This window comes from Grus americana, chromosome 2 (genome assembly GCF_028858705.1).
Source record: "Grus americana isolate bGruAme1 chromosome 2, bGruAme1.mat, whole genome shotgun sequence".
NCBI lineage: Eukaryota > Metazoa > Chordata > Aves > Gruiformes > Gruidae > Grus > Grus americana.
The window spans coordinates 13080338-13102941 of NC_072853.1; the positions used below are offsets into that span (position 1 = coordinate 13080338).

General features: G+C 41.4%; 1 protein-coding gene across 7 annotated transcripts in view; it reads right to left on the reverse strand.

The window, feature by feature from the left end:
• Positions 1-22604, reverse strand: part of FER1L6 (fer-1 like family member 6) — a 101552-nt gene that overhangs the window by 31907 nt on the left and 47041 nt on the right. For 5 of the 7 annotated variants that reach the window (XM_054815514.1, XM_054815515.1, XM_054815512.1 and 2 more), the window contains 14 exons: positions 21432-21612; positions 17241-17361; positions 16210-16310; positions 15469-15559; positions 14574-14693; positions 13232-13384; positions 11709-11895; positions 11022-11146; positions 9081-9215; positions 8349-8498; positions 4403-4513; positions 2060-2221; positions 735-918; positions 350-540 (listed from right to left, as the gene is read on the reverse strand). In XM_054815514.1, the coding sequence (XP_054671489.1) occupies positions 350-540; positions 735-918; positions 2060-2221; positions 4403-4513; positions 8349-8498; positions 9081-9215; positions 11022-11146; positions 11709-11895; positions 13232-13384; positions 14574-14693; positions 15469-15559; positions 16210-16310; positions 17241-17361; positions 21432-21612 (2012 nt within the window). The remainder of the gene's footprint in view (positions 1-349; positions 541-734; positions 919-2059; positions 2222-4402; positions 4514-8348; positions 8499-9080; positions 9216-11021; positions 11147-11708; positions 11896-13231; positions 13385-14573; positions 14694-15468; positions 15560-16209; positions 16311-17240; positions 17362-21431; positions 21613-22604) is intronic. The other 2 variants (XM_054815513.1, XM_054815517.1) reach the window with 2 other exon arrangements.

Sequence of the window (22604 nt, forward strand, 5' to 3'; positions counted from 1 at the left end):
CCATGGACACAGAAACAGTCATTCACAGTGAGAGTTTTGCAATTAAGCAGATCATTCAACGCCAGGAAAAGCAAAAATCCTGTTACTCCAGTAGTACTTGCCCATGGGATGACCATTTAGCACAAAAGGAAAGAAAGGAAGTATCTATTAATGGAAGTAATGAAATTATGTGGGGTCAGAGCTGCATTGCTAACTAGTTCTCTCAAGGGCCGGCAAGATAGTGTGGGTGTTAACACCAGTACCCAGAATCTCTAATCCTGAGTTATGTAAGAGATTACCATTTTATAGGGAGGGCTAAAGTGTGCAAGACTGCAACAGAAAGTTAGCTGGCATCTTCAGCTATACCCACCTTCTGTTTTCTGTCTTTCCCTGGTTCAGAGGCAGAATGCTCTGGTTCAGTGGGAGGAACTGTTGCAAGATATGGGTCTGGCTCTACCACTGTACATTTACCCTGCTCCACCTCGGCGTAGACATGATCAGCTAAAAATGGTTCTTCTTGGGATAACTCAGCAGGCTGGGATGACTCAGGTGAAGCTGAAACTGAAAATTTTTGCGTTAGGTAAGATTTTGCCAGAAACTTTATCATCACATTTGGTGATCATCAAATGATCATATCATTAAGGGTTTGACCCTACACTCAACACAACAAAGCATATTTTCTAAGTATGTGCCTAGTATTAAGCCTCTGAACAGGTCCTTTGTCTTTTTATTTGGGGTCAGGATTGGACATTTACCTTTCTCAATTTCTACAATGTCTAGTCTGTTTGGTGTAGCTTGAGGACCCAACTGGGTCTTACATAGGAATTGCTTAAGGTAATTGATGGTGTGCGTTCCAACAAGAGTACTCCTCCCAAATGCTCTCCAGTCGACCACACAGATGCTTAGTGGCGGATGCAAGAGTTCATTTTCAGGCAGCTCCTATGGAGGAGGGCAGACAGCAGCATGAGAATTGCTAGAGAATATAGAAGAGGTGTAGAATATTTGTTGTGCATAGCAATGAGACTATTAGTCTTCCCTCCCTTCTTCTCCTCACCTATTAACATACCCCAAATGCAAAATGCATATGGCATAAGCAATATAGTTCTGACCACAGTTTTCTGCAAAGTCTGGAGAAAGCCTTGTCCTTAAGAAAAGAAAGTGTGCTGCTGAGTTCGGTCCCATGCTGTCATATACAAGTATCTCTTGGTAGAGTAAACTGGGAGTATCAGGAACATTTAGAAGGAATGAACTCTGTGTTGGAAGTTGTGAGTCTTAATGCCACTGCCACTTTATTGAAGACTATCAACCCTATCTGCGTCAGTTTGCCCAACCATGAGATGTGGACACTGGGTAGTTACAAGCTTTATGGGAGGAATTACAAAAGGGAAAATGGCTCTTTGGACATGTGACATACAATGGAAGCTAAAAATACTGTAGCAACCATACTTCAGTATCCAGGTTAGTGTTTTGATATCCTTTTGTCTTATAAATAAACTTCTCTCTTGATGCTAGCAAGTAGAGCAAATCGAACAGATTATTTTTTTCTGATGCTGACCTTCGTCCACTGAAAGTACCAGCTCTTATAACCCAGCCAACAGGCAATAATTAAATTTCCACTCCATAACAGCAAGTGTTACAACATGAAAAGGTCCAGAGCTCATGAGCCAGAAATGATCTATCCCCTTAATAGCCCAGTAACACATGAAGGAAAATTAAAAGAATTGAAAGAAAATAAAGGAAACTGAACACTACCCTGAAAAATGGGAAAGGAGGAGGAAAAAGTACTAAAAATATCCCTGTTATCTGACAACAAGTTCCAACCTATCAGTAAAAATTTGATTACAACATATTGCCTTGCCTACTTGGGACATAACATGAGGAACATCATCTTTTATCATACGTTTGTAGCAGAAGTCTTTTAAAGCATCTTCAAATCAGTAGATTTTGCGTTAGAACTGATGTCCCTTATTATTTAATCAAGACACAGAGGAAATTATTTGACATGAAAGGAAGGAAATTAGTAATTAACACTTTGTCTAACCAGAGAACAGACAGGCAAGGAACAGCATGCTGTACGCACCACTTCAAACCAGTCTGCAAGGCCACTGAAATTGGGATTTTTCTTGTAGCTCTGGATGACAGAGGATTTCACTCCTTTCCCCGCACATTCGATGAGAACCTGAGGGCGATCTACAGAGAGGAGTTGGACTTTCTTCAGCTCTCGAACACCCCAGAACAAGACCTGTGGTGGGCAGAGAGAAACATTGGTGGCCTGCAGAGACCCCTCAGTCTGGGGGAAGCCACTGCTGGGATCCCATCACCTCATATCCCTTTTGGAATGCAGGACTACCAGAAAAAAACAAACATCTTCTTAAATCTGATATCCAATAACCATCAGGATTATGGTGGAAGTTAAAGCAGTTAATAACATCCAACTGATATCAAGGAGTTATTGCCAACAGCAAGCCATAATAATCAAATTGGCAAAAATAATCTTTTCAGCAGGGCAAGGGGACAATTCATCTGAACAGCAGGGGCTCGGTTTGTTTAAAGTGTCAGAGCTGTTGAAGGAGCAAACAAATCCCATACTAGCAGACGTGATGAAGAGGTTTGCCAGCTGAGCAAGCCCTGAGGTCTACAATGGATGGTGGGAGGTGTCCAAGCAGCTTTCCTTCAAAGGACCGTGCTCCTGGTCTGGAGGACAAGAAGGAGACTGGGACTGCAGGAAAAATGCGACTTTATACAGCACACCTTAAGGGGCCCTGAAGGAGAAGGCTGGGGCAGTGACAGATGGTTACATTACGGTTGGTGAGAGAAGCCATGAGTCTCATGAACGTGAAATGAAGACTGGAACCAAAGGGAGCATGGGGGTCTTTGTGGACAACTTGAATGCTGGCAGGACTAAGCGTTTGTGTGAGTCAGGGAGTGGCAAGGGGCACTGGAGAGGCATGAGGATCAGCGAGATCCTGCTGTGTTGCCAGAGGTTCCTGGTTAAAATTGGGGCACACTTCTGTAGTTATAATAGCTCCATGGCCTTTTCCACTACTGTGAAATATAGTGTATAATATCTTAACAAAAATAGTTGTGTTTATATTCATTCTGTGGCATTTCCTTGCTGGATACCCCCCAGAGTTCATATTTCACTATATATACATGCACTTCAACTATAAACCTGTTCTTGAAGCAATTTAACTGTCTGGATCTGAATGCAGTTTCCCTGATTTTAAGGTGCCCAAGGTATCAGACTGAGAAGTAGAGTTGTCCTGGGCTCCCTCCAGGACCAAAAGAGGCAGAGATGCACTTCCAAAACACAATTTAACGTATTTAAGATCTGGATCACTCTGAGAGGGTGGCTGCTCTGCTCAGCTGTCCAGACAAGAAGCCTACAGTGAGGATGCTTCTAAGCTGGGTGCCTTAGAGCTACTTGGGATGAATGTCACAGCAGGGTAAACCAGAAAATGTACAAGCAGCAAAAAGCAATTGTACTGCAGGGGTAGTGGGAAGGCCTTCATAGCACAATACTTAGAGAACACTGAAGTTTAAGGATTTAAGTTGTCCCTTTAGCATCAGCAGAGTAGTTCATGGGCTTATTTACATCACAATGTCAGATGTAAAAAAAGAATAGCGCTAACGAACTCTTTTCCACATACGGAAAACAATAGCTTAACTAAATGATCTAGCAGAGCTAATAATTGTTCTCTCCTTTTCATCAGCTCAGTTGCTTTATCTTTTAAGGCAAAGCTGGAACTGCTTCTGGGCTTCTGAACGAGTATTTCTGGGGAAGGGCTACCAGGTAACGCAAGCAGGGTCTGACTTGGCACAGCAAAATGGGCAAATAAGCAGGTAGTGTGAAGGCTGCAGGGTGGGTGACAGAGAGTGGTGAGGCTGGGCAGCATCCGGGCATTACACCCACACAAAAAGCTGCCACATTTCCCTGCTATCTAACATAAGTGGACTTTGGGCCCAAATTGTGCAAGAAAGGAGGGGAGAGAAGAAGCAAACATTTGTACGCAGGCAGGTGAGATCGCCTGGGACCCAGAAAAGGCCTGGTAGGTGGCTGATGCTGAACTTCATCTCCAGTGAGGGCAGCTGCAAGGGGAAGCTCTCCATCTCTTGCAGACACTTCTGGGCTGCACAGAGCGCACATCCATCAGCCACTCTCTGCCATGGATGCAGTCCCTTCCCAGCATGCCAGGACTGAGATATTGCCTTTGCTGGCCTCAGGTGGAAGCACTGCCTCACGTGCCCAGCCTCAGAGAATCAATTTGGTCTGAGCTTACCACATTTATTTTGGGATCCATATGATATTTTTGCGTGATTCCTATTGATCAGGATTTTAAAATCATCATCCCTTACTGTTACAGTTCAGTAAGAGAATAAAAGGAATTGAGATTTGAAAATGGAAATATTCTAAGTAACTTACCTCCACCCTGTACTTGCTTAAAACAGGTCGGATGTTAGCTGGGACTGGGTAAATCTGGCCAACATCTGGTGGATCCAGTGGGGGAAGTCTGTCTGGATCTGACTCAGGAATCTGAAAAATTAAGCAGTCATAACTTAGGCTGGTTTCTGGAAGGATAAAGCCAGTATCAGAAGTATCTGTGAATGGTACATAGAACATGTTGGTTTAATGCAGTTTTACAAGACACGTTGCAGAGCAGACAGGTTGTGCTGTGAGAGGAATGTGACCTGGATCGCTGTCTGCCCTGCTGTGATGCCAAAATACTTGGCAGAAGGAGTATTCAATGGACTGGGTTTATGCACCTTTCTGAAAAAAAGGTTCCTTTGTCCTAGGCGGACATAATCTGCCCTAAAGATATCCACTTACTGAAGCATGGTAATTCTGTTTACTAAAAATTGAAAGCATGGTGATTCTATTTAACAAAAATTCTGAGCAAAACTGCTTAGAAGACTTTCACAGGGAAATTCTAGATCTGGTTCTAGTTAAAAAAGGCTGGTAAACAGACAATACACATCAGCTAAACCACACATTTGCCAGACATAATGCTCCGCAGTCAGTATGGAGTAGCGGTCCTGCATTATTGCATGCTGTCACCATTTGCAGGACTTGCAAATCATATCTCCAGCATTAGGGCTGGGTCTTCTCTGTGCACCTACTAAAATCTTGCAGCAGGCGGCACTTATGTTATTTGCTTGTGATTGCACATAAGCCTGCCCCACATTGAGGAGCTTCTTTGGAGTGCGTGACTGCCCTGTGCCAGGCGGGTGGGAGGACAGCATGCTCCACTGCAGCTCTGAGGCTTGACCATCTCTTTGCCTCTTGCCATGCTCCAGGATCTGCTGCCTTTGGTTTTCCTTCTGTGGGAAATCTCCCTGGCTTCTTTTCCCAATACCAATCCTAATTTTCAACAGTGTATTTATGACCTTCTCAGTCCATGCAGGGCAGATCTGAAGCCTGGCCTGATTTAGCAAATTTCTTCATAAAACAGTTAAAGCCAGGACCTGACAATCACTCCTACCAGAAGCTCAGGCTGTGATAGCAATAGCAACATGGCTTTCACAGGTGAGGTAACCTACAGGCAGAGCTCTCCTCGGCTTTCTCGTGAAGTATGGTACCTATAGCATCCCGTACTTGCAGCTTCTGGGAAAAAGAAACACAACTTCTGGAGTGCTTCCTCATTCCTAAGCTAACTTGTCACTATTGAAAGGTGAAACATCTGAGATACAGACCTCAAAGGACCTGTAAAGTTGAAGTCTTCTGCTTTTAACTAGGCCATCTGTCTGTTATCTGCAGCTGTGTACAGTTGTGTGGGAGTTTAATTAACATAAAGGAGAAAGGATGTGTTCCTTAGTACCTCGTAGGTGAAGGAAGGGATGGGTGGAAAACATATCTTCTTGCATAGCACCTGCAGCATATGTGAGTAGTTGCATTAACAGCAATAATTCACATGCACATGTTTACTGCCTTTTATCAGTAAAAATCCAAAGCAATTCATTTAATAGATTTTGTGGAAACTTGAGGCTAGAGATCTAGGTCTAGTTTTGTTGTTCCCCAATGTATCTGGTTTCTATCAGCCACCTCTGTGGTGCTGTTTAAAAAGCCAAACAGAAACATTGAACTTTGTGAAAAATACCTGCCTGCCTAGAAATCCACTTGTTTAGCTTTAATTACATTCAGAGCTTCCAAGTGTATATTAACTGATATTAAATGCTCCAAATATTTACTCCACAATAGATTAACTGGTACTTTAAAAAAAACAAGAGGCAAAGACCACCTGAACCAGATCACATACCTGATGTCATGTCCCCGCACAGTTTACATCTCAGCGTACCCACTTTCATTGCATTATCTGACTTGGGTACTGATGGCAAATGAAAAAAATATATTAATGTGCACAATACAGTGACTTATGCATGTTTAATTTCTAAAATGCATTATTTTATTTATTTATTTAAACTAGAACATGCATAGCTATTTGTGTCTTGTCTTATAGCTATGAGAAGGGATTAGTTCCCAAGGACATGACTTAGGAGAGGAAGGCTGGTGAGATCTCACATTTGAGGACAGAAAGAGTTTTATTAAACTGCACTCCAGGACTGCAAAACCTAAGACTGATATAAAATCAAAATTCCCTGGATCTTCACTTTCATTCTTTTTAAGTATTGCAGTTAGTTTAACAGTTCTCCAATATATTTCAAGGTCCCCAGTTTTCCAACAACCGATAGCGGAGTTGAGAGCGCTTCTGTATCACGCAGTGAAACTATTAATTTCAGTGAAATAAGCTTGGCTGAGGACTTTGTTTCATGTCCACAGTGAAACTGCACAGAACAAGAGGTGAAGAATGATTTAGCACTCAAATGACAGTAGAGGAAAAGATCCACAAGGTGTGTTTACAAGAGGATTTTGCTTTTTTGATTAAAAAAAACCAAACAGTAAATTCTGAGATCACTTTGGGCAAAATCAAGACTCCTAGTATTCATTAGTCTGTATTTTTTTAGTCTATTATTTTTCTAAATGCCAGGATGCTTTGTTATAAGAATAATTTTATCCCTCCAGCAAGACACAGCATAACAGCATTCATTTTCAGAAAGGAGCATTCACTTCTTCCACAACACTTCTTCAGCTGAAGCAAACAGTACCTGCGGATCAGAGTTATCAAGCACGGTATGTCATGGGAAAGGTTATTGGCTCAGAATGAGAATATATTAGTGATGAGAGATTTTTTTTTTCCAGTCTCACAGAGAGCATCATCAAGATTCCCTTGATATTGCAAGGAATCACCGGCACATCACCTCTGGGAGTGCTTTGAAGCCTGGCAGATGTTTATATATGTATATATCTTTTCCTGAAAATTTCTTTAATGTCCATATTGCTTTTTTCTGCCATGTGAGATGCTCTGCAGTGTTGTCACTGAGAAGAATAACACAGAGTGTGAAAATAAGGACTGCAGGGTCTTTACTTATAGTTCCTGTCAAGTCTCTAGAGAAGTCTCAGGGGTATATTTGGATATATCCCAGAAGCAGTGCTGCTTCCCTTGTCCCAAAAGATGGCAAAACAAAATACAATGCTCTCTTTGTTCACCAAAAAATGGATTTCAATAAAAAAGAGGGAAAATTATAGCTAAGGTACTAGACTCTACCCCTAGGTGCCCACCATAATGATGCTCCCTGTGGTGTCATATTTCAGGCTTTCACCAAGAACATAATTAGCCCATCATGCTTAAAAGCCTGTTTTATCTCAGGAATATCTTTAAAATGTGTCAAGGAGCTCCACATTTTGTCCATTTCAGATTTCAGAATGAACTGCTGTAGGTTTTCAGCAGAGAGAAGTTTCTCCTAACTAGCAGGCCTGCAAATTCCACTGAAATTCCCTGAAATCCCAGGCACGATACACCCCACTCGTGCATCTGCTAGGCTAGCCCCAGAGGTATACTGAATTTGTCTTTTCTCTCGCAGCTGGTAACCAGCGTAACATTTCTCTTAATATGCTAGGATTATCTGAAAACTCAGTCTCCCTAATCCAATCCTTATTATTCACCACTCCCTTTCCTAAGAGAGAAGGTATTCTTGAGAGCTTTGAGGTTGCTGAAGTCAGTGCCATGCGCTACTCCAAAGAGCAGGTCATTGCAATGGTTGTGTGATTTTCATAGCTGTTTCTCAGGACAAAGCCCAATTTAGGACAGGGCAAGTGATGGGCAAATGAGGCTCACAGCATGCAAGGGACTGACGGCGGTGGTGCATGGACAGTGGCCCCTGGCAGGGTGGAGTGACAGAGATTGCATGGGGACTATGAGGTTCAGCAGTAGAATGATCCTGCTCCAGTTGCAATTCCTGCTAATTCAAGAGGGAGGTGGTCCTCAATACCACAGTTGCTTTTGTGAGCCCAGGATGTAGAATGATTAGTTTACCTCCAGAAGCTCAAATGTAGCAAGAAGGTCTCCTCCAGAAAGATTTCCACAATACACTGGGTGGTAAGCAAGTTTAGGTGGTTCATAGTTTTGATCAGCAAGTCTCACCACAGGGGCAGCCACTGTAGACCCAATATATTCTGCTTTACCCTAAATAAAGGAGAATATAGGTGTCAAATGCATTTCAATTTCATAGCTGCCATAGGAGCCAAGATGATGCAGAGTTTAGCATTTGTGAAAAAAAACCCAACCACAAAACCAACCAACAAACCTTCTCCTGAAGTAAACAGTAAGGCAAAATGCAAGGCAGCTATGAAATGGAGGAGCTGAGTACTTATTACCTCTTCAGAGCATCCTTAGTTTCTGAGCTCTATACTCAACCAGTGAGACTGTGTCAGAGTTTGCATGGTCAGAGATAAATCCATGTCTCCCCAGACTTAGATACAGTATTTATAGTTGTGAGCAAGGGAGGTGGGGGCAAGATGCTTCTGATTTCTCTAAGCCAGTCTTTGGGAGCAAGGTTCACTTGGGAAAAAACAAGGCCACAGCTTTGCAAGGACGTAAAGTGAGTCTCAGGGCTGTTTTCAGACGTTGAACTGCAAACCACTGTAACACTGAGCTCCATTCAGCAAGGTCATCCATTCATGCCTATTCAGTGACACAGCTTTGCTTTCACACCGGCAGTAAGATGTAAGAGCCCAGGTTTTTTACTAAGAAGTATTTTGAGTTTACCACTGCATCGTCATCGTACAGCTCGATGACGATCTCTGGTGGGAACTGAGCAATCTCCTCTCTGTTGCCATGAAGCACAATCCTGTTGAAAAGTAGCATCTGGTTCCAGGTGGGGGATAATGTCTGAGAAATGATCTAAGGAAAGAGAGGAAATGTTTAATGAGCTATGAACTGGTTGGTGGGGAGTCCTTCAGCAGGACGTGCTGATCTGCTGGTGACGTCCTTTCTCACAGCCTGAACAATTCCTTGTCTGAGACACCACATTTTTCAGCAGCTGTTCCCAGCCAGAAGAATATGATTCTTTCACCTTGAGGCCAGTATCTCGAGTTTCTCCATTTCCCTGTTTGCCTCACAGACCCCTCAAAAGCATATCAATACATGACCACCAGTCTGTGTAGACAAACCTCAGTATTAAATTTAAAGGAAAGATGTTGATTTAGAAGAGCAGGTGCTTGTCCAAATTATATTAAAATAAAGCCTTTGCCCTAAACAGGGGCCAGTTTCACTTCTCCAGGGTACTTTTTTTCAATCTGGTTTTAACTTCAGTGTAATGACACATAACACTTTATTAAAAAAAAAAAAGATATTTTAATGAATCACTCATAATAAATTGATAGTTATTAATTTGTTGTAATTTGGCTTATGTGGATGCTTATGGCATTTCATTATTGACAATGTTTTAACTGTCTTGGCAGGAAATATATTTAACAAAGATAACATCTAAAGAGGAAAAATATGCCAACTGCAAAATGACTCATAACCCGTTATCATTCTTTTGAATGGAAATAGGGCTCTTGACTACAGTTTATTGGCACTTGGCTGATAGTCTTCTAAAAACATGCAAGTTATTGGCTACAATATTTTATTCAGGCAGTGAATAAACTTAACACTTCTGTACCTATGAAATCTGAAATCCTATTTTTCCTCGGCAAAATTCTACTTTCCTGAATCTGGTGCATCTAAACACTAACTTCATTGGCTTCATTCACCAAGTTTTATTAGAAGTTGAAATCACATAATAGGAAAAAATCAATTCATACCCTTGAGGCAAAAGCAGCACAAACAGATACCTACAACTTGAAGCAGAGAGATTTTTGTTTGTCGCTCCCTTTGGCACATGCTACAGAGCCTCCTTTGTAAGAGAAGGAGGTGTCAGAGGAATTTTAGAATTAATTAAATTAAAACAGTCTTCTGTGGAGTTTTTTGGGAGAGGGGCTGCATTGAGGGGGGGTTAAATACTTTTTCTGAAGCAAGACCATATTTGGCATAGCAAATTCTGCATGTGGCATGGATTTCAGAAGTCCCAGGACCATTTTAACTCCAGGGTAGTTGTAGAGGGCTCAGGATCTCTGAAAGTCAGTCTGCATGTTCTGCGAGGGACCATCCTGCTCATTTGCCAGGGCTGTACTTCAACTCTTCTTGCTGGAGCTCTGTGGAAGTTCCCCCTTCTCTCTAGAGACTCCATCAAATGTCCACAGGAGATCATTTGCCCCTGGAGATGCCTGAGGGAGGTGTGAGACCACTCCCTATGGGCACATTTTTGCAGCATTTAAGTGGTGTGGAAAGTCTCACACCTTTCTGTTTTCAGCTCATTTCAACTTTGCCACTCTAAAACCACCAGTGTGCTTTGCCAAATTCCATCACAAAAAGCCATGCTGGCTCACAGGGCTACAGCAAATATCTTGACTCTGCTCAATCATTGCACACATAGACTATAGGAAAAGACAACCATGGGGGTTCATCCTCATACCAAGCAATGACAAGAGCCCAAATTTAAAACATATAGAAAAAGATGTAGAGAAAGTTGATTCACTTGCTACAAAGTTCCAGTAGCCCAGAGACTCTGATATCTGAGCTAAAATAAACCAAGATTTTTCCTTTTTATGGCTAAACTGGAAAAAATAAAAGTATTTTCATTTACTGAAAGACTTGGGAACTTACCTTCGTGGTCTGGCAGTGTGATGTGAAAGTAACTTTTGCAAAAGGATCGGAAAGTCCAGTGCTGTCAGCTGCAATAAGCCCTCTCGCCTGATACATGTGGGCTCTCAGCTGGAAGAGGTGCGGGGCTATCACAAAGAAAACAGTAACGTCAGCTTCATGGAAATGATGCAGCACATAGGTAGGAAGGGAAGATTCATCACCTGCTGTGCAACCAGGATCTGACAGAGGGAACTGTTTCTAGTGCTGTGTCACTAAAGAAACATCTGAGACATTCAGAAGTTGTGTAAGACTTTTGTATTCACTTAAAATCAATGTCTCATGCAAGTCTGTACTGCAAGGTTGTTAACTGCCAGTTTTTATCTCCCATCACTGGTGTATCTACTAGCTGTTCAATGCAGTAGCTTCATCAGAAGAGTTGAAGGATGTTTCCTCATTACGAGGAGACAGACCCATGGGACAGGGAACAGACATTGCAGGCGAACAGGTCCTTTCTTTCCCTGACATCTGCAAAGTGTCAGTGGCAGGACTGATGACTTGGCAATGAAACCAGTCTTTTCTGGTGAAAAGATGCTAAACCATGATCATCTTAGAACAGTTACTTCAAACAGAGGTTATGTCTTCCTCTGAATTAGCGCTTTTGAGGCCGTATCTCATAAATGTTAATAGGGAGAAGAAACAGTGCCTTACTTTTATACAGCAGGCAGGCAGGTGAGGGCACCACACTGTGCCCTGAGTTGGTGTTAGATGGTAATTCAGTCTCATATCCTATAGGCAAATTCTCCATGATGCTGTGGGCATAGCTGGCAGGTCCAAGCCATAGGTAGATGTCCACCTTTGCCTGCACAGTCCAACCCAGTGGGCGCTTTCCTGGTAACTGAAGAAAAAAAATCCATCCATCACCAATGAGCTCAAGAAAGAGAGATGGCTGGATGCTGAGTCCTACAAAGTCAGAGTAAAATAAAGGAGTATTCACTGAGCTGATAAATGGCATTTCTCAGTGGCCCTGAGACTCATTTAGCACAAGGAACTTCTGTGATTCTTAGGGAAGAAATGAGCAGCTTGCTCAGCTGAAAGTCTATGTAAATGGTGTACTGGCTAATATGTAGAGGTTTGTGCAGGCAACCTAATAGGTGCAAGCATGTCAGTGCCAGGTGATACCCTACTGTTCTCAGACTTCAGCCCACTCTCCATTTCATGCAGTTTTGCTGGTCTCCAACAGTTAGTCTCATGTATTACTAAAAATATTACTCCGTTGGGCAGGTCAGAAAACATTTTCCAGTATAAAATGTTACTAGTCTCAACAAACAATGCTATTATTTCCTTCCTCTCCCTTCCCACTTCATCTAGCTCTGCTAAGCTCAGTGTTTAGTATTATCTGTTCCTAAAGGTAATTCTTGATATTGAAGGGGCTGGAGAGTTAATTACGGTATTTTTTTTGTTCATGCAGGCAAATAGTACTGTGCTTAACAAGCACCTATGGCAACTATCGGGAGCTTAGATATTTCTATCTGCTCTTTGGCTGTGCTTTAAGGGAGTGCTCCCAGCAGCTCCAGGTGAAAACCCACTAAAAAGTCATTATACGAAGTTACTGTTATCTTGTGTGTTTGGGCTTTTCCTGATGGCCATAGTAACAATTCCATTGCATAATATTCCACTGCCACGTACTACCTGTCACACTGCCTTTGTAGGAGTATATCCACTAAGAATTTCCTTCAAGATGAATAATCCCATAACAATATTTTGGACATGTATTGCATAAACCTAGGCACATTTTAAATAGCAAGGATAAACAACTGCTCCATTACCTCTGAATACCTAGGTTTCCTTGCTACCTGAGTTGCTGCATGCTGATCTCTTAACAGTCTCCTCCCGGACTTTCACATGCTGCATTCTGACGTCTTTGCCAGCAAAGAGGCTGTACCTCTTCTATCTCTTTATATGTACAGCGATAGATAAACAATGCCATATACTTGCCATAATAAGTAGTGAGAGAATTAATTACTCATACACCAAAAGTCTGGTAATGATGCAGTGCTTAAAGAAGGACAAACATAAATGTAAGAAGCAAACATTAATAGATGGCAGATATAAATATGTACACATTTTTAGTACATTACAAAGATGAGCCTGTAAAATACAATCCCTGGAAGAAATTTGAATACCGAATGCTCCCCGGGCATTATCTGCATTTGAGATTGCTCCAAACTTACTTTCAGGAAATGGGTTTTAATCTTCCCACAGTCCTTGCCTCTCTGCTCTTTTGCTGGGGAATAGAGTATGGTTTTTGCTGGGACTCTTGCATATGCAACTCTCTTGTTGCTGCTGAGCATCCAGATGAACACATCAGGCACCGTATTCTGTGGCTGTTAAATGATGAGAATATTGAACTACAACTGAATTCTTTCTATGAGTCACCACCATTATTTTTTGTTACAACACTCTCTACCAAGAGCTGATTCCCTCAGGGCTCCTGTGGAGTGGCAGATGTGCACCCAGATGAAAAGAGGCTGTCGCTTCATGCTTTGCAGTCCAAACCTCCATTCCTAAGCACAGCTGGGGTAAAGAGCTTTGTAGAGTGATTAAGAAGCACCCACCCTATTAATCATTCCAGGAGAAACTAAAACTAAAAATCTGGATATGACTCTGTCTCAGAAATAACTTACCTACAGACTGCATAAGCTGAAAGTACCGACCATGGAAATACCATCAACTTCATCTATACTAGCAAACCAAAAAGGACCAGGGCCAAACTCAAGCACTGGCATACAATCATCTATTCTGCTTATGAGGATGCTCCACAGCATCGCCTTGCCCTGTTTCAAATAACATTTCCCCAAGCAAAGCCTGAGCGTGGTTGGAAGCAAAGGCCAGCCCAGGGACTGTTCCCAGGAGGCACTGTGAGCAAGGTCACTCTCTTTTGGGAAGGAAGATAATTTGAGCATTGGCTGCAAACCATGCCAGGCTGTGCCACTTGCTGCCTGAGCCAGGGAATAGCCATGGCCTTGTTTAGTTTGCTAGCACAGACAGCTCTCAGAGGGACAGCATTCCACTGGCTGGATTTTGGTCTGGCCAAATATATCCATTCTTCTGTAATTCTCAGGCTGGATAACACGTCTAAGCAGTGTCTGCACAGAGAAGTATAGTATAGAGACCCCTGAGCCCATACCAGTCCAAATCACTACAGCCATACAAGTGGAGACATTAACTCAGATCAGAAAGCAGGCTGTCTCCAAACCACCAGGACACATATGGGATGACAGTATTTAAAAAAAAAAAAAAAAAAGAAGAAGAAGAAGAAGAAGAAGAAGAAGAAGAAGAAGAAGAAGAAGAAGAAGAAAACACTCTCTGTACTGCATCCTCTCCAACCACATAGCCTAGTGTTTCCTACTCCAGTCTGTGAACAGCTCCATTTAATGCGAAACAGAATTGGGTCCAAATGTCCAAAGGAGAACTCTTTGGATAGCCAGGCCAGGAGTTATTATTCACATGGGATTATGAAAATCAAAGTCAAGTCCTGGATTTTAAATTTTTCTGAATTTCTGCATGGATTACCTCATCAACCAAGAATCGAATTTTATCTATAAAGCTCTGAGTCTCACGCATCATTTCATCCAGTGGCATCTTCTTTTTCTGCTGCTGAACAATTCCCTTGGCATCACTGGACATTGCTTCCTGCAGTCAGGAAAGACAATATGTATTTTTTATGCATTATCAAGTAGTTTGAACTGGACACAGAAGGAGAAAAGAGTCTTCGATTCAAGTTGAAAAAAGAAGATGGAGACATTTGGTTCAAGATAACAATTACCTTCTTTGTCACAACAGAAAGTGATCAACTCTTTGGAGCTGGATAACATAAAATGTGAATATTCTCCATTTTCTCTTTGTATGTATGGAAGTCCCAAGAGACATGTGATTACCACCTAGAATTATAGGGCCTCAGTCTTGACAGAAGTCACAACCTAATTCTGTGCTACAAACAGTAAATAAAGCTAATAAACATTCAGACAACCTCCACACAGTTTGATTTCTTCTCACTGGTTCCCTGGAGGAGGTGACTAGGTCCAGGAATATCAAATGCCAGGCTTTACTAGTCTTGAAGTTCAGCCCCACCACAGTAATTAAATGCCTAACAGCAGTGTTAATTCAGTGGTTTTCCACTGAACTCAGCATCATCCCATTTTAAGATGCATGGGAAAGAAAAAACAGCTCATTATTATAATGTCTTATTTGTATTAAAAACAACATGTTCTGAATTATTTTATGGTATCTTACAACTCTTTATTAAGCACAGCAGGGTTTATTAAAAACAATGTTCTTGGATACTATATTCATATTCATTACAAAGCATTCCAGTATGGTGAAATCAAATAGAAATTCAAATGTATACAACCAGCATGCTTTCAGTTAACATTATTGCATCAATGCTTAAAGGAAAACACACACATACCAGCTCTTGCTTGAACAACATGAGTCTCTTTTTGTCCAAAGCAGTGTAGTTCAATCCTTTGGGCTTCTTTTCAGCAATGGTAATGAAGGCCCTAGGAGACAAGAATAACAGATTATTTAAATATGGTTTGGGGCGGGGGGGGCACTGCTAAAATACATTGGAATGAAATGTTCTCTGTCTGCTGCAGTACATGAATAGAAGACAGACATGCTGAAATTGTTTAAAATAAATATTGAGCACCTATAACAATCAAATAACAGAGCCCAAAAACTCTGTACCACATTTCAAAGAAACAGGGTTAACAAGTAGAAATTAGGGTTTATATCTATTTTGAGCCCAATCATGTCATCTGACACAGAACCCACAGGGTGATTTATCCCAACATGTGATATCCTTTGTTTTTATCTTAACCTTGTCCTTTTTTACAGTATGTCTTTATTAAATCCTACTTATCCCATATATGTTCTATTCTTAGAGTCCAGAAAGACAAAATAATATGACAATGATTGGTAGTAGCCTACTGTCAATACTGAATATTGAAAATAATAATAAAATATTTTCTCTGTATAAATATAAACTACAATTTTGGAAGGCCTTTGCTTGTATAAAGAGTAAATAAAATATATATCTCAGTAAGTTTACAGTATTTTTTTTTATTATCATCAGTTTCCTTGTCTAGCCTCGAATTTGTAGCCAACATATAAAGTTGATTTTCTGTATGCCTTTAGTAAATGTAATTACCTGCTTTGATTGATAAAATAATTTAGGGTCATCCTCATTTTCTCCTCAGATGCAATCTCTGAAACCTTGATCAAGTCCTTTACTTGATCTAATGATTCTTCCTACAAAAAACACATGAAAAAGCCGTTGTGTAAAGGAGGGCACTTTGTCATTCTGCCAGTGTTATAACACCGTTATTCACCATATGACTAGCAAGAATGTGGGAGGTGACTTTGTAACCTGACAGAACAGGACCTTTGATATATCACTACACTTGAAGTTTAATTGAGAAATGGAGTCTGTTCTTACAAACTAAAATAAATGGCTGGATTTCCAGCAAGGCCTGTGGGTGTTTAGGTACACTGACAAACATATCTTTCCATATATATATTCAGATGCTTAATTTTCAAATAACTAGGTTTGATATATTAGCCTATAAGCCACTGTCTTCTCATTAAACAACCTTGCATGAGTATGACTTCAGTGTTGATGCTCATGAGGATAAATAAGGGATGAATCAGACTCTTAATCTGAGTGCCCCAAATTTAAAAAATTCAACATTAGAGGTCACTTTAAAAAAAAATACTTCTACTTTCTTGAGACTGTTGATAGTCAACTTTAAACACGGGTAGAGAAAAACATCATCATCGGATAACACCATGACTAGGGTATCACAGTGACTGCCCATGAGACAATATGGCATTTTGTCTCTATCAATGCTTCTAGGAAAATTAAAACCAAAAAGTGTCCTTTAAAGAGTCTCCAGCATAAACATAGGTTAAACCATGTGGTCTGGGCAAGAAGACATCAGAGGAAGAGCCACAGGAGACAGCATTATTCTATATCTCATAGCTTAATTCTTTGATTGTTCTTACAAATAAAACATTTCTGAGAAAAGAAGACAGCCCTACGACCAAAAAAGCTACTCTTTCACAAAATGAACAGCAAGGGATGCAGTTGGGGGAATTTTTTAAGGCCTGTTTTGGGGAACACAACCTCTCAGTGCCATACTCTGCTGAATACATGAGCCTGGGAGGATGGTCGCCATTTACCAGGTGATCCGCCATTTTCTCAAGAGTGTTGGAAGAGTACAGACGAAAGGTCTGGTCCCCCCAGTAGCTCTTGACGCAGATACAGGGCTTCCTCTCATCGTATGGCAGGTACTGGTAGTTCCTGTGACAACAAGTACGGAGCAGATCATAAAGGTGAGAGAGGAGTTCAGGGGGAGGCGTGGGAAACAAAAACTGATGCTCTCTCACAGGACAGAAACCAAAGACACAGCAGGATGCGTTCACATGTGTTAACCAGCAAATACTGGGATGAACAAATGCAAGCATCAGTTATTGCTACCTGTGAGATCCCTGAAGAGAAAAAACTTAAAGTCAATGGATCTAATTTCAGTGCTTTCCAGGGTGGGAGAAAAGTCAGGCAAAGAGGCATGCAGAGAAGCTCTGAAATACCGTTAATAGTGGGCAGCAACAAGGGAAAAAGGAGCAAAGATTAAAATCTGATCACCTCTTAGCAATGGCTCCACACACTGCACAGTGGGAGAGGCATGGCAGAGTCTCACCACCACATTACTTTCATGAGATGCTTTTTTTCAGAAACAATAGCTAGTGAAGATTGACATTCCTTGGCAGAAGCTCATCTGCAAGACCCTGCTTAGTAAAAGTGATACCAAACTCATAACAACTCAGTGATAAAATGCATCTGCTGCTTTCTCTTTTGTCACTTTTTATCTTAGGTCCAAGTTGCCATACTGACTCTTTTTGTAATGCTGCTTTCTTTGGGTGTTCAGCTGTATGAGTGTCTTGCACTGTAAAAAATGAGCAAGACACCAGCATAACCAGAGGTTCTGCAGACTTTAATGCACACCTGCCACAATGGTGAGACTGATGTTTTGATTAGAGTTGTGGTAGGCACTATGTCAAAACCATGTACCTGATAAGCACCTTGTGACCCCTTTATATATACTATAGCCCTATGAAACATCCTGCTCAGCCATACTTGATTTAACACTAGAGGTCTCACCATTTTCCTCACTAATGGTGGGACAGAGGAGAGCTTTTTCATTGATATGAAGCTCTATAAACTGCTTTATGTTCTGGGAATAGCTCTAACCCAATGCCAGCAATACATGCTCTGCAGCTGAGAAGAGACTGTACTGGAGAGCTATTTTCTGGCATGTACTTGTGTCGTGGTTTAACCCCAGCTGGCAACTAAGCCCCACACAGCCACTTGCTCACTCCTCCCCTGTGGAATAGGGGAGAGAATCGTTAGGGTAGAAGTGAGAAAACCATGGGCTGAGATAAAGACAGTTCAATAGGTAAAGCAAAAGCCGCGCACACAAGCAAAGCAGAACAAGGAATTCATTCCCCACTTCCCATGGGCAGGCAGGTGTTCAGCCATCTCCAGGAAAGCAGGGCTCCATCACACCTAATGGTGACTTGGGAAGACAAACACCATCACTCTGAACTTCCCTCCCTTCCCTCTTCTTCCCCCAGCTTTATATGCTGAGCATAACATCATATGGTATGGGATATCCCTTTGGTCATTGGGGTCAGCTGTCCGGGCTGTGTCCCCTCCCAACTCCTTGTGCACCCCCAGCGTACTTGCTGGTGGGGTGGTGTGAGGAGCAGAAAAGGCCTTGGCTCTGTGTAAGCACTGCTCAGCAGGAACGAAAACATCCCTGTGTTATCAAAACTGTTTCCAGCACTAATCCAAAATACAGCCCCATACCAGCTATTATGGGCAACTCTATCCTAGTCAAAACCAGCACAACTTGCCTTGTGACCCTTCAGTATTTCTCCACAGAAACTGATTCCCTAAATAACAAAGAATAAAACTACCCAAGACTCCTGCTCTTCACAATCTTCAACAACTGGCAGAAAAAATGGTTGCACTTTCCATTTCCTCTCCTCTGGGAGAGGCTGTGGTATCAAGAAAGGAGAATGCACTTGGTATGGAGGGAAGACTTGACTTATTCAATTTCAAGGTCTCTCTGAGCACAGCCAAATTTTCAGAAAGTCCTGATCATCTGCTCCTGAAATTCAGAGCCCCTCTAGGCTGAGTTGCCTAAGCATGGGCATCCACCTGTGGGCCCAGAAGGGTCTGGGTCTCTCATGTTTGCTTGTAAGGATGCCTCAGATACCCTAAGTCAGTTCGGATAGAACTGGGCCCATGTGTTTAATCACTGAGCCAAGCCCACAGAAACCAAATCACTTGTCACTCTTGAGCATCCTATCTGTAACTCCTAACTTCCACATATCCATAATAGATTTATGTGAGAATTTTTCTGTTTAAAAAGATGAAGATCTTCTCTACAACTTCATTTTACTGCCCTATGGGCTATCAAAAGAGAAACAGAATTTCCCATTTACTTTATCCTCAATAACCTACAGCAAGGTGCGCATTACCCACTGAATTCAGTGCATAGCAGAGCTACATAGGTCTCAGGCAAACATTAATTTTGGTGGTTTCATAAGAGGGAAAAACAATTCAACTATCTCCCAATGCCAGAACATCTTAACCCGAAATTCACAGAGATTATGAGTCTTTTCATAGGATTTACTAAGAAAATTATATAGCCATGAAATAACACAAATTATATAGACATGAAATAACTTTCATGCCCATTGTTCCCTCTATGAGAATTCTGGGAAACAATTTTTTCATTGTTAGCTTATCCTTGCTGTACATTTTGACATAAATGTGGAAAATTCCTGGCAATTTCATGGTGTCTGCTTTAGAAGTCTTATTGGTCTGCCTGCTCCTTTAATTACATAGTGGTTTTAATCTCCAAAATGGACTCTTCTTATTGTTTGCTATTGTTCATTTATGACCCTAAAATGCAGAGTTTATTTAAACTATTGGATATCCCATTAAGTACTGATTAATACTAAAAATATCCACTGATGACACCAGTAAGACGCCAATATGAGATGATAGTCATAAAGTCATTAGTTGGTATCTGTGGCTGGCCAAACTGTTTTAGATAGTACAGGAGGGAAAAAGAGACATACCATTTTACATAAATTTGAGGAAAAGGGATCTTTAATGAGAGAAAACTTTGTTAATATTGGAGTGAGCCAAGAAGCAAATAGCCTATTTGAAGAATGATTCATTCTTTTACAACGGTTCTTTAAATCTAAATTCTTATTAAGGGAAAAACTAAAAATCCCACAGTCTCTCAGGGAGGATAATAACACAGCATGTACCCAAATCTGCAGTCCTGTTAACGAGGAGAGGCAACTATCTTTCTGTCAAACATTGTTTCCCCCCCCTTCTCTTTATTTGCTGCAGAAACAAAAATTTCTACCACAGTATTTTCATTCTTGTTTTCTTCCACTTATTTAATCTGACTGAGCCACTAATTGCAAGAAATGGATGAAAGTACTTTCTTCCACTTATTTAATCTGACTGAGCCACTAATTGCAAGAAATGGATGAAAGTACTTTTTAACTTTAGGGAGGTCCAGAAACCAGACAGATCCAGGCTGATATTTCCCACCTGGTCCTTATATCTGTAAACTGCTTAGCTGTGCCTGGCCTTCTAAAGAAAGAGGTACCATCTAATCTTGGCACTCAGCAATATTGGGGATCGTTCTACCTGCCAAAGCAACAGAGAAAATATTTCTTTTTATTAGCATTTTTGAAATGAATTAAACCTTTACACTTCTGTTTATAAGCAAGGGCATTTAGAAGAACTGTTCTGCATGTTTTCATCCACTGCTCCATTCTTTTTTTCAAGGACTATTTCCTCCTACTTCTGTTACTACTTGCTGTCTAAGTCTACAAACATAATTATTAGCTCTGGAAAGTGTTCTGGGAAGCTGACTTTGTCTTGACCAGATTTCAATATTTTTGATGTGTTATTCTGCTTTTGGAGCTGGTCACTGGGTGGATGCTACCTGTGAACGGAGTATGGGACCCTAAGCCAGGGACAGCACTGAAGGAATCACACTTTCCTATAGCTTTTCAATGTATAGTTGGTATAACGCAGCCCTTTTAGAAACACCTTTTAGAAGTTCAAGAGCCCACGAGGATGAGTGTAAAATGGCTCAGAGCCCATTCATTTCAGTGGAGCCTAGAAAATGTACTGTTGCAAACGATGCAGTTGAGGATTTGAAAGCCTCAACTCCACACAACCTGTTTCATGCTGCAGGGTTCATTAATGAGTCCCACAGGATTATAAAATAGGAACCACAGTCCTACATGATAAGGTTTTGAAACACAGATCCTCACCTGTTCCCACCTGTGATCAGTGGCTTCTCGGGGGATGTGGTGGATATCAGGGGTACTCCAAGGTCATGAGAAATTTCATCCTCCCCCTCATGCAGCAGGCTTTCTTCTGCTTCTCCATCATGTGTCTTCTTTTTGCCTCCAGCTCCTGATGACACCCCATCAGTAATATTTCCAAAGTTACCTAGAGACACAGGGTTACAAGTGAAGAGATGACTAGCTTGGAGGTGGTAAACCTGAATGAGGTTTAAAAAAAGAGAAAGACCAGTCATACCAGTGGAAAATCTTTGTCTCCTCCTGTTTATTAGCTGTTCTAGCCATACCACAGCTTCTAAAATTCTTGACAGGGTATGTTGGTCCCAATCACTTTTCAGACCTGAGGACAGTGGTTCTTTACCTGCCCTATGTGATATATACCTAGTGTACTACCCCCATCACTAAGTGATGTGATCCTGTGGTTGCTGGCCCCAGGACCTTCTGCTTTTGCTAAAGAAATTCAGAAGCAAAAACAATACTGATGTTAATATTTCTAGACCCAGGAGCCCTGATACGTGTTTGATTTACATAGCAAACATATGGATGATCATTTCAAAGTCTGATCTCAGAAGTGCGAAAGCTCATTTTCAGACAAGCAAATTTTGCATAGTAGGGTTGCAGAGTTGGTAATAACAATGCTTTGAGGCCCCAGCTTCAAGCCTAATGCCAGACAACTCTGCTAATGATACAGCCATCTTCTCTGATAGGATTTTGCCTTAAAGGGCAATTATCAGCACTGGGAAAGAGGTGCATCCATCAGACTGGTAATTAGAGATTTTATTAGAGACAGTCAGAAAACATTCTCTGCAGGAGAAGGATGTGCTGAATCACCCCACATGACATCCTGATCTGGACTCTTGGTTCAGCCTTTCATGTAAATAATGGCCATTTGCCAAATTAGGATCCAAATTTCAACTGCACAGATACCTGGTAGATGTTCAGGTCCAAAATTCAGAGTCAGATTCATCTTTACTATTAATTCTGACAACGAGCAGTGTAATTTCTTCCCCAACTATACAAATGAGTTTCTTGTCATTCTCAGCTCAGCTTCCTGCTAAGTTTCAGCAGGAATCAATATCACACATTGATTGCCCTGTTTGTCACAGACTTCTCTCCCTGCACACACAGCCTTATGATTGA